General features: G+C 54.1%; 1 protein-coding gene across 2 annotated transcripts in view; it reads left to right on the top strand.

Moving 5' to 3' along the window:
* Positions 1-1,337: 1,337 nt before the first annotated feature.
* PARVB (parvin beta) overlaps positions 1,338-14,434 on the top strand; it is a 116,567-nt gene continuing 103,470 nt past the window's right edge. Inside the window, exon 1 of one of the 2 annotated variants that reach the window (XM_070790551.1) lies at positions 1,338-1,541. In XM_070790551.1, the coding sequence (XP_070646652.1) occupies positions 1,427-1,541 (115 nt within the window). In that variant the 5' untranslated portion in view covers positions 1,338-1,426. Of the gene's footprint in view, positions 1,542-6,115; positions 6,239-14,434 lie in introns of those variants that run through there. The other variant, XM_070790553.1, reaches the window with a different exon arrangement.

A 14,434-nucleotide genomic window follows, 5' to 3' on the forward strand; every position in this document is an offset into this window, starting at 1 on the left:
CCACCCCTCCCACCTGACCCTGGACACCCCCTCCCTCACCCCATATAAAGAACCAGTTTTCCCACCCCCAGGAAGTGAGGAAGGGGGCCTGTGGTTTGTTCTTGCTCCCCCTTGCTGCAGCAGAGCCCCCAGTAAAGCCCTGCCTGGAAGTCTTGTCTGGCCTCTGATCAATTTCTGTTGGTTAAGCAGGGCAAGCACCCTGGTCCATAACACTCTTCCTGCCCTCCCACCTGGCTGGGTTCCTAACTGCGGGGCATGAGTGTCCCCCTGGATCACCAGCTCCGGGAGGGCAAGGCTCTGCCCCTGAGGTCAGCGCATTCTCTGTGGGAGGGCAGGGCCTAGCACCAATCAGCAGGCCAAAAGAAACCTCCACAGCCCCTGGGGAGACAGAAAAACAATGTTACCCACACCCGGACCTGGCCACCCCCTGCTCCTCCCCAGTCAGGCCTCCTCTGATAGTCTCTATCTGCTGGGTAAGTCCCCTGCCCCACTGGCCTGGGCCCAGCAGGAAACAGGCTTAACTCTTCCCACTCCTTCCAGCCTGGGAGTCCTTCCACCTGTGAACTTCTCCACAAACCTGTTCGTCTCTCCTGTTGAAGCCTGGGACCTGGTCTCCAGGCTCAGTCCTTCCCCACCCACCTCACCCAGAGTCAACTCTGCAGAACCCAAGTCCACCACATCACCTCCACAGAAAACCTCTTCCTCCTCCTCTTCTCTTTCCTCCTTGGAGCCCCCTACACTGTCCCCTCTGCTCTTCCTACCCTGCTCTCCTCCGGAACACCCGCCCCTGATTCCACACTAGGGCTCATTCCTCTGCCGGAATCACCCCTGGGACAGGGTGAGGTGTGCAGGAGGGTACTCATGTAGTCATTGCCTACCACGTGCCAAGCTTCTAAAGGGCGGGCACAGGTCACAAGGGCTCCCCCCAGCCCCTGGCCTGGTTGTGGGGAAAAGCTCAGCAAATGCAACGACCCATTTGTGCGCTTATCTGATGTGCACGGCTGTGCAAAGGTGGTGGCCCTGGCTGCCTCGCTGACCCCTAACCCCCCACCCCGGCGCCCAGGTAAGGTCACCAGAGTCCAGGGCTTAAACGAGCAGAACAAAAGGGGGGCAGAGGGCCCGTGGTCTGTCCGATTTGCGGCATTTAGGAGCGGAACTACCGCTGCGCTTGGAGAGTGAGTGTGCCGCGGCGCGTGGGAACCGCCGACGGCTCTCGCGGGCTGGACGTGGTGACCCAGAGTCAGACCTCGGGCGGCGGGACGCCGCCGGGGCCAGGGGCGGGCGGGGGGCGGGGGCCGGCGCCGGGGCCGCGCCCTCCCGGCCACTCCCCGGGGCGAGCGGGCGGCGGCGGCGGCGGCGGAGGCGACCAGGGCGGCTCCCAGACGCGCTGCTCCCGGCCCGGCCACCGGGGTCCCCGCGCGCCCCCATGTCCTCCGCGCCGCTGCGCTCGCCCGCCCTGCGGCCCCACAGGATGAAGAAGGACGAATCGTTCCTCGGCAAGCTGGGCGGCACGCTGGCGAGGAAGAAGAAGGCCAAGGAGGGTGAGTGCGCCCGCCGCCGGCCTCCAGCCGCGCCCGCGCCGCTCTCCGCTCCGCGAGACCCATGCGGGCGGCCGACCCGCCCCGCGCGCCCGCGCGCGCACAGCGCCGAGCCCCGCCTGGACCGGATGGAGCGCAGCGGGGACCACGCGGCCCGAGTCCCCGCCGGACCCGATTGAGCGGCTCCGGGCACCACGCTGCCTCTCCGCTCCGGGTCCCGCGCGCGTGGTTCCCCAAGCTCGCCGGGCCCGCGCAGCGCGCCGCCGTGACCTTCAGGACAGCCCTTGACCCCCTTTAAACGCCAGACCGGGAACCAGCCGCCAACCTGGCGGCGCCCCCTCTCCCGGCGGCTCATGGAGCCCACTTTGGGCTCCTGGCGTCATCGAAACGCGCATCGCCGGCTCCTGCTGAGGACAGGACGCTGAGCAGCCGTGGGGACGAGCCCCCCGGCCCGCTGGAGACAGCCCTGCGCCCACCGCGGCCCGGGTCACCAGCCATTTCTTTAGCCTCCTCTCCCGGCCGCAGGCCCGCGCGTTCAGCCCTGCCTGGGGGCCGCTCGATGAGTATTTATTGGGCACCACTGAGGGATGAGCCTACTGCCGGGAGCCCGCTGGTTTTCGGGGTGCGGTGCACTGCACGGATTGCGCCCCCAGCCTGGGCGAGAGGGGAGGAAGAAAGGGATGGCCGAGGCCGCGAGGCCCGCCCAAACGGACTGCAGAGGCCCCTCCATGTTTGCCTCCGCGTGTCCACGAAAATTATCCTAAAAATCTTCCTGCCACCTCTTACAATTTTTAAGAGCTGTGGGGATGTGACTTCGGGCCTCTTGTTTGTGTTCTTTAAACACGGCTGTTCCCTGGGCCTCTCCCTGGACTGCATTCCTGATTTTTCCCTTTGTTCTGGCCAGGGGAGTCTTTCCCCTGGCCCAGATTTCCTGTGGGTGAGGGTGGGTAATGCTGCGGTGGCTGTGAACCAGGCTGGTGGGAGCTGGCCACAGTCTGGACCTTGGGAGAGAGAGAATCCGGAGTCAGGGGTGTCCAGTGAGTTCTTTAAACCACCGGGAGACTGACTGTGCTTTAGAGAGTCTTCCTGTACCTGCCAGGCGAATGTGCCCCCCAGGAACATGTGTACCCCAAGGACAGGCTTGCAGGCTCATGTGGTCCCATGTTAATTTCTCTCTTTGACATGTGTATTCCTGGGGATGTCTGTGACCTATTACCTTGAGGGCTGAGCACATGTACAGACATGACACACCTTCCGCTCGGGGGTGCGTGTGTGTGTGTGTGTGTGTGTGTGTCCATGTCCATATGTGTGTCCGTGTGTGTGTGTGTCCATGCATTTCCCACCAGGGTGTGTGCCTGTGTGTGTGTGTCCGTGTGTGTATGTCCGTGTGTGTGTGTGTGTCCATGTCCGTGTGTGTGTCCGTGTGTGTGTCCATGTGTGTGTGTCTGTGTGGGTGTCCGTGTGTGTGTCTGTGTGGGTGTCCGTGTGTGTGTGTGTCCGTGTGTGTGTGTGTCTGTGTGTGTGTCCGTGTGTATGTCTGTGTGGGTGTCCGTGTGTGTGTGTCCGTGTGTGTGTGTGTCCATGTGTGTCCGTGTGTGTGTCCATGTCCGTGTGTGTGTCCATGTGTGTGTGTCTGTGTGTGTGTCCGTGTGTGTGTCCGTGTGTGTGTCCATGTGTGTGTGTCTGTGTGGGTGTCCGTGTGTGTGTCTGTGTGGGTGTCCGTGTGTGTGTGTGTCCGTGTGTGTGTGTGTCTGTGTGTGTGTCCGTGTGTATGTCTGTGTGTGTGTCTGTGTGGGTGTCCGTGTGTGTGTGTGTCCGTGTGTGTGTGTGTCTGTGTGTGTGTCCGTGTGTATGTCTGTGTGGGTGTCCGTGTGTGTGTGTCCGTGTGTGTCCGTGTGTGTGTCCATGTCCATGTGTGTGTCCATGTGTGTGTGTCTGTGTGGGTGTCCGTGTGTGTGTCTGTGTGGGTGTCCATGTGTGTGTGTGTCCGTGTGTGTGTGTGTCCGTGTGTGTCCGTGTGTGTCCGTGTGTGTGTGTGTCCGTGTGTGTGTGTCCGTGTGTGTGTGTCCGTGTGTGTCCGTGTGTGTGTGTGTCCGTGTGTGTCCATGTGTGTGTGTGTGTGTGTCCATGTGTGTCCGTGTGTGTGTCCGTGTGTGTGTGTGTCCGTGTGTGTCCATGGCCGGGGACAGTCCTCCCACATTAGATGGTTTCCCCCCTGAGGGCAGGGCCTTTCGCCTTTAGTTCATCAATGAAAAAAATGCTGTCTGCCATATCAGTAAGTGAAAGGATGTGGAATTGCGCCCGGAGGAGGAAATTCAGGATGGAGACAAACCCTGCTGAGCAGCCCCTGCACCCCTCCCCGTGATTCAGCCCAGGAAGCGAGGGACACTGGCCGCAGGAGCTGCGGGGCGACTCCGGGGGGCGATCTCAGCGAGCCTGGACCTGGGCAGCTTCCCGTGCACTGTTGCTGTCATTCGCTCAGTCGAGTCCGACTCTCTGTGACCCCATGGACTGCAGCACGCCAGGCCTCCCTGTCCATCGCCAACTCCCGGAGTTTGCTCAAACTCATGTCCATCGAGTCGGTGATGCCATCCAACCATCTCATTCTCTGTTGTCCCCCTCTCCTCCCGCCTTCAATCTTTCCCAGCATCAGGGTCTCTTCCAATGAGTCAGCCAAAGCATTGGAGCTTCAGCTTCAGCATCAGTCCTTCCAATGAATATTCAGGATTGATTTCCTTTATGATTGACTGGTTTGATCTCCTTGCAGTCCAAGAGACTCTCAAGAGTCTTCTCCAGCACCACAGTTCATAAACATCAATTCTTTGGTACTCAGCCTTCTTCATGGCCCAGCTCTCACATCTGTACAGAGAAAAGTACTAAATGCTTTAACTTGAAATATCTCGTTTTCCTTAATTAACAGTGATCTTTTGATGTTTGGATTCACTGGTCTTTGCTGCAAAGACAGGATCCTGCGTATCCTGGCTCCTCCCTTGCCTCTTCCGGAGCCCTCTCTCAGAGCTAGCCTAGTCCCGGGCTTATGTCCTCAGTTTTGTCCACCAAGTAAAACATAACTCTTGACTTTGAGGCTGTGCATTTTTTTTCAGTCGACAAGTTGTACAAAGCAGATGAGTCACTCCTCTCTGAAGCCTGACATTTAGGATCCAGACTGGCTGCGTTACTTCTATCAAGTCACACCTCCTAAATGAGATGATAAATGGCCTTCCCCCACCCTAGATCATTCCCACTATGTCTCTGATCTGCAGATCAGAGGGGCAGCAGGAATGATCTGTCACGCTCACCAAAATCATTTCAGTTCCTCTTTATGCCTTACAGCAATTATAAACACAAATGTTATATACTCTCCAATTCATTCATTGCCTGCCGTGGGACCCTAGGAAGAAAAGATGGACAAGGCTCTTCTTTCGTGGACCAGGGACTCAGCCATAATAAATAAAACAGATTTATAATAATATCTGCTAGGCAGAAGGTATACAAATGCAATCAGACAGGTGCCTGGGGAAGGCCTCAGAGCAGGTGATGTTTGAGACCCGAAGGAACCAGGAAAGCCATCTCTCACAGAGTAGCAAGTCAGCAGAATGTTCTGGATGATGACAGCTTTTTATAGGTGACATTTACTCCCTTGAAACATGAAGAGCAAATGCCTGAACTCATGGACTAGCCCCAAGTTCCAAAGCAAAATGTTTGTCTCTGCCTTTGTGAACTAGCATGCGTCTAGAAAATCAAGGGCGAATCTGGTTCAGTTTGAATATACCAAGCGTAGTCAGAATCATCCAGTGTGATGAACAAAATAGTCGTGAAACAGCAGAAGGAAAGAGATACTTCTGTAGTATAGCTTTTTTTTTTTTTTTCTGTTTGTTTTGGCCACACCACATGGTCTGTGGGATCTTAATTCCTTGACCAGGGATTGATCCCAGGCCTTGGACAGTGAAAACGCTGAGTCCTAACCACTGGACCGCCAGGAACTCCCAGCTGCTTTTGCTTTGCTGTGTGAGTTAGCTGGGTCCCCTGCCTCATTTCTCAAGACTGGGGTGCCTGGCACCCTCAGTGGTTCCCCCCCATGCAAACAGAAGGTCACAAATGCTAATCAAGCTTGGATGCAGGAATTCCAAGAGGACTGACCTTGGAAGGGCTCCTCGGCTTCGGTCTGTCATGTGGGAAGAGCGGAAGGAGTGGGGAGTGGGAGGGAGGCCGAGGTGCGAAGGCTAGAGAATGAGGTCCTGAATGATTGATGGAGAGTTGCTGGTCTCCCTCTGGGCCTGTTGCCTTGGCAACCTGCCTTGGCAACCTGCCCTCCCTGCCACTCATGTGGTTCACTTGCAGCAGGTCCTGGCCCCACCCAGGCCCCCCATGGGAAGGCGCTCATTTGCCTGCCAGGGACCGTAGGGAAGACGGTGATTCGAGTGCTGCCAGCTGCATGGTGGGTTTCATTTCCTTTTTGTTAGAAAGTCCAAGATGAGTTCAGTAGCGTGGGTGGAGGTGAGGGGGAGGGCGCCGGGACAAGGACCGCACTGCTGGGAAGTTAGAGATTCCGGCGCGTGGGGCATTTGACCCTGCAGAGCTCGGGCTGTGACAAGCACCGAGGCACGTATTGGGGGTGAATGTCCTGTCACCTGCCAGGGGAGGTCATGTTCAGAAATGTGTGCTGGGGCTTGGAGGAACCCTTGCAGGAAGTGCCCTGGGTGAGTTCATAGCATGATTAAGGCTGTGATAGTCTATGGGAGGGAAGCAAGTCGCATCATGTGGTGGCCCGGCTTAGAAAACGGAACTGTGATCAACAGTGGGGCGCTGGGAAAAGTGGAGAGGAACAGTTAAAAAACCCCAAAACTCCCCGTAGAAAGCCTGGGGACTCTGAAGGACCAATCGCTTAAGTGGTTCGGTTTAACGAGCTGGACGGAGCAGGCGCAGAGGAAGACTCCCCACGGTCCCCAGCAGTCCCGCAGGCCAGGATGGGGTGAGGGGGTGCCCCAGGACGGATGCCCTTGCAGTTGTGTAAAGTCCTTAGAGGCAGGGGTCCAGCTCTGGGGCCAGGAGGCCCTGGATGGAAGGTGGGGATGGGCTCGCCTCCACCCGTTTGCCTGAGAGGTTCCCGCCTGCCTTGACCTCCACCCTCTGCCCAGACCCCAGGGACCAGCGCCAGCCTGTGAGAGCTGAGCCCACCACGGCCAAGCCACAGGTGCTGTCCCCCCTGCTTTTCCGGGGAAAGCAAGTGTTCAGGAAGTTGCTGTCCGCTGATTGCTTTTCTTTTTGTAATTATATTTTTTAGAGCAGTTTTAGGTTCTCATTCTCTAATGACATGATGTGGAGCTTCTTTTTCTAGGCTCATGTGTCATCTGTACAGCTTCTTTGGCAAAGTGTCCTCTCAGATCTTTGGCCCATTTTTTTTTTTAATGTATCCTTTATTTTATTTGTTTTGGCCACACCTTGCAGCATGTGGGATCTTAGTTCCCCGACCTGGGATTGAACCATGCCCCTGCCTTGGCAACTCGGCGTCTTAACCACTGGACCTGCCAGGGAAGTCCCTTATTCTTTAAATCAAGTGGTTTGATTTCTTGTAGTCGAGTTTTAGGACTTCTTGGTGTATTTTACATACAAATCCTTTATCAGATGCGTCTTTGGTAAACACTTTCTCCGGCCCTGCGACGACTTGTCTTCTGATTTTCTTCACCCTGGTCGTCTTCTGAGCCCTTGATGCGCACATAGAGATAAATGAGCAAGATATTGACTGAAACCTCAGGAACTAGATCTAAAGAGACACCAGGTGGCTGCAACTTTGCACTGAGTGTTGAAAGTATAGAGTTGCTTTTCTGGGTTTTAAATAACTTCAGGAGACACTCTCGGTCGAAACCAGCTCTGCCGACCCCAGTGTGTTCCCTTCGGTTCGCCCTGTTCTTTACAGAGGGACCGGCTGCGTGGACTCTGGGCTGTCCCCAAACACCGTCCCATGTCAACCCTTCTCCGTAAGAAGAGCACCTGGACAGAGGTGCCCGGCAAGGGTAGGACTTCTCACCTGCCCACAAGTTACCTGCAAGGTGGGACTTTTGCCCTCACTTTATGGTTGAGGAAACACAACCTTACCTGGTAGCTGCAGTTTAAACCAGTGGTTCTCAGCTTGGACTTCCTGGGTGGCTCAGACAGTAAAGAGTCTGCCTGGAATTCAGGAGACCCGGGTTCGATCCCTGGGTCGGGAAGATCCCCTGGAGAAGGAAATGGCAATCCACTCCAGTACTCTTGCCTGGAAAATCCCATGGACGGAGGAGCCTGGTAGGCTACAGTCCATGGGGTTGCAAAGAGTGGGACACAACTGAGCAACTTCACTTTCTTTCAAACTCTCAGCTCAGTTTCCTAAGGGGGAGAATCTGGACTGCCCACGGGGGCCAGGTACCTGTGCTGGGCCGGCTGGTTACAAGCAGGTGTGGCCCAAACACAGAGTCACCTGGGGGTAGGGGTTCTGGAGGGAGATGGGGTGTCCCCGGCAGACCCCCTCCTCTCTGGATGGAGAGTGAGGAGACACGGAAGACTTCTGTGAAAGTTCAGAGGAAATTGCAGTTGAGTCCTCCATAATTGCTCTGGGTAGGAGATGGATGGGAGGTCGGGGTGGGGAGGTGAAGGCCCACTCGCCTCCTTCCCAGGACAGCAGAGGAAAGAGGCTCCCGGAGCTCCCAGGACCTAAGGACACAGCGGGGGAGAATCTTAACCTGGCAGCTGGGAGCTGGTGGCCTGCAGGGACCTGACCCAGGCCTGTCCTCGGGAGTCTGGGCACTGTGGGGCCGGGGGCAGGTGTGGTGATGGATACCTGGGGGGACACCCAGTCTGAATCGGAGGGGCCGTGAAGGAGGCCCCAGCTAGTCCCGCTGGGGAAGTGCAGGCCGTTCAGAGTGGCCAGACTGTGGTGTGGTTTGTGGGCCAAGGTCAGCCTCAGGACAGGCTGGAGTGGTCACTGGACCCTGTCATCCTTGGTGAATAGTGGGCGCCAGTGTCCAATCGGTATCCCTGCTACTTTAGAGAGTCTGGTGTGGAGTGAACTAGATTGGGGCGACTGGTAAGGAAACAGCTGGAGTGTAGGAGCAGGCAGGGTGGGCTTCCTGGAGGCAGTGTACGGGGCTGGGAGCTGCAGAATTCCTGAGATGTGAGGAAGCCGCAGCTGCAGGGCTTGATGTAGAGGCAGCGACCCAGAGGCTGCTCTGCGATGGAAGGAACTTTGCATAGATACAGGTTAGATGAGGCCCAGGGCTCCTGAGCCTGCTCCCAGTTACTCCCGGGGCTGAGGCACCTGGGGAGGTGTGGAGTTCACAGCTTTTCGGGGTGTTTGCATAAAGAGCTTATTGAGGGCAGATGGTGACTTTGAAGTGATTTCCACATCCTCTTTTAGGCAGATCTCAGCACACCGTCCCACGTACCTTTGAAAATAAGAATGGAATAGTGTCTTTCTTTGCCTCAAGACGAAGGGAAGGGATTTGTACTGAGTATGGTCCCCTTTGTCCAGGGAGGTGGGACATACCTGAGGCTTTTTACTGACATGATCACCTTGATGAGGGACAAGACGCTTAGGAAGTGATCGCTACAGATCACAGTGACCGTGGGTTGGACCTCCTGATGTGCCAGGAGAGAAAGAGGGTGGCTGGTAAGAAGGGGAGCGAGGTGAGCGGTTGAGGGACTGGGGCTATGTACCCAGTGGGCTCTAGAAGGTTCAGTGGGAAGAGAAGTCAGTGTGGGTCCTGTTTGAATCCAGTGGGCTGTGAGCTTCCCAACAGACCCTGCCATGTCTCTCGCTCCGAACCCTCATGCGTCCTCTCTGAGCAGGGCTACCCCTGCCCGTGGGAGCTGCTCTTGGTCCGAGACGGGGTCAGTCTGTCGGCCCCTGTAATGTACACGCTCCTTGGGGAGTCACTGGAAATCACTTCTCTGTCTTCCTCTCTCTCTGTGGCTGAGAGGAAGTGGCTTTCAGGGGGGCTTGGTATGCCTTTGTCAGTTTCCTTTGCTTTTTGTTCTGTTTATAATCTTCAGATCCAACATTTCTCTTTGTTTGTTCCACTGTTGTCCAGATGCACCCGGGGCATTTCAGAGAGAAGCATGTAGGCACGTCAGCATGTCCCACGCTGGGCTTTTTATTTTTTCCTGGCCATCTGCTGAAATCTCTAGGAAACTTTGCTTCGGTAGAGATGCTGGGCCCGGAGTGATGACTTTGTGTTCATTACCTTTCAGCGAACTCTCTGTGGTCCTCCTAGCATCTTGGTTATACCTGAGTGGTCCCAGGAGAGTCAGGTCGCCTTGGCAACCCCACATTCATCAGAGGAGCTCAGCTTTGAATTCCTGTCCGCAGTCCATGGAATTAATATTTATCATACATCCCGAAGTTGCTTACCCTCGCGTTCCCTGTCCAGTCGTCAGAATAATTAAAGGATGGTTAGCGGATGTAAGTGGGTGAGCGCCAGCTGTGAGCGGATTTTAAGTACTCTGTGTGATGGATTTCCCCCCTGCTGTGGTCAGCAGAGGGCAGGTACTTTTACCCAGCTATTTTCTTGTTTTAAAATGTGCGGTTCCATCACAGCAAAGATATACCTGAAGAAAGCATGTTTTCTCCTTCTATTAGCCATACGCTTGACCTTTTAGGTTTCAGATGAAAAATGGCTTTACTTCCTAATGAGTATATTTACAATTTACTAGATTGTGTAGTGACTGAAGAGACATTTAGTAAGTCTGTGCAGTGCTTAGTTGCTCAGTCGTGTCTGACTCTTTGCAACCCCATGGACCGTAGCCCGCCAGGCTCCTCTGTCGATGGGGATTCTCCAGGCAAGAATACTGGGGTGGGTTGCCATGCCCTCCTGCAGGGGATCTTCCCAACCCAGGGATCGAATCCAGGTTTCCCACGTTGCATGTGGCTTCTTTACCAGCTGAGCTACCAGGGAAGCTGATGAATACTGGAGTGGGTAGCCTATCCCTTCTCCAGGGGATCTTCCCAAGCCAGGAATTGAACCAGGGTCTTCTGCATTGCAGGCAGATTCTTTACCAGCTGAGCTACCAGGGAAGCCCATCAGTAAGTCCAGGAGCACCTTACAGACATTTGTTGACCCAGTGGTGTTAATCTGATGGCCGGAACTCAGTGCTATTGGGGGAAGAGAATATAAATGTGAACTGCAATCAATTCTAGGAGCTTTTAGTCGCTTCTGACTCATTGAAATGTTGCTTTATTTTTTAAAGTATAGTTGACTGACAATGTCATCTTAGTTTTTGGTGTATAGCAAAGTGATTCAGTTATACATACACAAGAGGAGAAGGGGACGACAGAGGGTGAGATGGTTGGATGGCATCCTCGACTCGATGGGCATGAGTTTGAACAACCTCCGGGAAACAGTGAAGAACAGGGAAGCCTGGCGTGCTGCAGTCCGTGGGGTCGCAAAGAGCTGGACATGAAGCCCGGCGTGCTGCAGTCCGTGGGGTTGCAAAGAGCTGGACATGACTGAGTGACTGAACAACAATGACACACATATGCCTGCGTCCGTGCTAAGTCACTTCAGTGTGTCCAACTCTTTCCGACCCTGTGGACTGTAGCCCGCCAGGCTCCTCTGTCCAGGGGCAAGAATACTTGAGTGGGTTGCCATGCCCTCCTCCAGGGGATCTTCCCGACCCAGGAATCAAACGCTTGTCTCTTATGTCTCCGGCACTGGCAGGTGGGTTCTCAGCGCTGGCACCACCTGGGAAGCTCACATATATATACATACTTATATTCTTTTCTCGGATTCTTGTCCTTTATAGGTTATTATAAGATATTAAATATAGTTCCCAATGCTATACAGTAGGTTTTTTAGATTATTTTATATATAGCGATGTGTGTATATTAATCTCAAACTTCAAATTTATCTTCACCCTTTCCCATTTAGTAACCATAAATATGACTTCTGTGTCTCTGAATCTGTTTCTGTTTTGTGAGTAAAATTCATGTGTATCGTTTTTTTCTAGATCCCACGTGTAAGCAGCATCATATGATATTTGTCTTTGGCTCGCTCCACTCAGTATGATGATCTCCAGGTTTATCTGCGTTGCTGCCGATGGCCTTATTTCATTCTTTTTTTTAATGGCTGGAGATGCTCCTTGTTAGTAGCGTTAAAGGAGGTTCCGCTTCCCGGTTGGAAGAGCAAATGGAATGGGGGCAGGCTCTAGCACCTTCTGGTTCTGGGACTCACAGCATCTGGGGCGTCACGTGACCGGCTCCTGGAGGCCAGGGGCGCTTTCATTTTCTGCCTTCTTTCTCCAAGCGTCCGGGTCGTGGAGTCCCCTGTGACGACGCTGTGCGGTTTGCCATCTCTGTGTTACAGCTTTGGGGCATCACTTCCTCATTTGTGAGTTGGAAGAATGTGGGGGAGACACCAGCTCTGCATTTCTGAGCCACGAGGCCTCTTCGGTTCCCGGAAAGGCGGTGCGTTTCTGGGGGAGGCGGCTTGCCAGTGGCTGGAGCCAGCTCTACTCACATCCTTGCTCTGAGGGCCTGTTCCTCCGTGTCTGTTGGCCTATTTGCCTGACCAAGCCCACGTGGATCATGATGACTCTTGCCCTTAGGTGATGTGAGGAGAAAATGTGATGAAGGTCTTATCAGCAACTGAGTGCTTGTAAGCGCATGCTGAGTCTCTTCAGTCGTGTCCAGCTCTTTGCAACCCCACGGTGCCCACCAGGCTCCTCTGTCTCTGGAATTTTTCAGGCAAGAGTACTGGACTGGGTTGCCATTCCCTTCCAGGGGATCTTCCTGACCCAGGGATCGAACCCAGGTCTCCTACATTGCAGGCAGATTCTTTACTGTCTGAGCCACCAGGGAAGCAAGTGTTACTGATAATGTTGACAGGTACGATATTGACACAGAGCTGGTTCCTGGTAGGGCCGGGCTGGCAGCCCTTTCCTCCTGACAGTTCAAGTGGTAATGACTGAGGCTGCATCTGGGCTGGGGAAACGATGCTGGGACCAAGTTAGTCAAGCCTGGTATGGGTATGGGTGGGTTCACTGCTGAGTGAGTGTCTTCTCCAGAATAGAAGCCTCTTCTCACTCTGGTCCTGCATCATGTCAGCAGCCCTGGGCTGCTTCTCTCACGGCATGTCCCATGCAGGTGCTAGTGGGCGGTTGGTGTCAGAGTGACACAAACCCTTTAAGTCGTTTGCCTTTCGGGGAATGTTGGGATCCTACCTCTTGTCCTGCCCAAGTGTGACCAGGAAGCATCGTGCACGCTCCCTTGAGGTGTGCGCTGCCAAGAAGTGGGAATCCCTGTGTCTGCGAGGCAGCAGGTGTTTCTGAGCTGGGATTCAGTGGTCCTCGGGGGTGAGACCGGCTCAGCAGCCATCCTCGCCCACCCTGGCCCCCTGATGGTGCTTCCTTGCCAGCAGCCTAAGGAAGCATCTGAGCAGATTCTTATGTTTGCAGGTTAGTAGTTGGAATGCTTGCTTGTCAAGCTTGGGTGTTTCAAAATGATTGTCCTTGGTCTGCATCTTTGAAGCTTTACTTGCTCGTCAAGCAGAGCGCATCAGGGATGTTGGTTTCCCCAAGTAACACCACCTTAATAGTTGATGCCTGTTGTTTTCATACTTTCATCTGAAAAGTTAGTTCCAAAGGATCTAGCTTTTATTTTGAAAAGTGAAGGAAGTGTTAGTCGCTCAGTTGTCTCCGACTCTGCGACCCCACGGACTGTACCCCGCCAGGCTCCTCTGTCCATGGGATTTTCCAGGCAAGAATACTGGAGTGGATTGCCATTTCCTACTCCAGGGGACCTTCTCAACTAAAGTTTAAACTAAGCTTTTAGTTTAATATTGAGTTATTAACAAGGTGAAGAGGGACTGACGGTTTCTTGAGTCTCAGGGCTTGCTTGAATCCAGCAGTCCCAGAAGCAGCTGTCTGGTTTGATGGAGCCAAGGCCACCCTTGGTGTTTGCTGCTTCTCCTATCACCATGGGATCTGCTGGAAGCATCCAGGTGCTGCTTTAAGTATGGGGGCAGAGTGTCCTTTGAGCAGGCTGAGGAAGAGGACACCAGGCTTGTGGTGGTCAGAATTCATTGTTGGTATAAATAGACTTGGAAGGACAACTTTCCCAAAGCCTCAAAGTGTCTTCATCTCTCTGTTTTTTGTTTTGAAAATTAATATTATCTTTCAAAGTGAGACCTGAACGAAGTAAAGTCTTAACTTTGAAAGACATACCTTACTTTTAAAGTAAGACCTTAATATATACAAGCTTAAAAGGCATTCATCTAAGAAGTGAGGGAAAGATTTTTTTTTTTAATTACCCAGAACAGAGTCCCCTCAGGTCAGGGCTCACAGCTGAGGCTTGTTGGCACCTGGGATATTCTAGGCACAGCACTAACCACTCCACCCATGACTCAGTTAATCCTCACACACAGCTGATAAGTGGATACTTCTTAGTTATTCCCATTTTTCAGATGAGCAAACAGAGTCCCAGAGAAGTAAAGTCCTCTGCAGGAGGTTACGCTGCTGGTCCGGTGAGATTAAAACCTTGGCAGCCTTGGCTCTTAATCTCCACCAACCTTGTCAACTGGAAGAGCCATTCAGATGCCAGTAACCTTTCCAGCTGGTCTGCAGCAAAGTCATTATCATTCCTGGCATGAGGTACACTCAGCCCCGATGGTAGAGAGATGCTCTGGAGACAAACGAGATCCACTTTGTGCTGAATGGACTCATTGGCATTTGCAGAAAGAAGGCAGAACCCCAGCGGCTTTGTGCTTCTCCGGGACCCCGGCCAGGCTGCTGCCCTCCGCTGCCCGCCCGGCGCCTGGCCCATCCCCCATCTTCCTTGGCTCGGGGCCCTCACATGCCCTCTTTCTCCTGCCCTGTTGGCTTGAAGGTGGAGCCCCGTGCTGCCCAGTTGCCCACCATGTCCCGTGTCT

The sequence above is a fragment of the Bos indicus genome, chromosome 5, assembly GCF_029378745.1.
Source record: "Bos indicus isolate NIAB-ARS_2022 breed Sahiwal x Tharparkar chromosome 5, NIAB-ARS_B.indTharparkar_mat_pri_1.0, whole genome shotgun sequence".
Lineage (NCBI taxonomy): Eukaryota > Metazoa > Chordata > Mammalia > Artiodactyla > Bovidae > Bos > Bos indicus.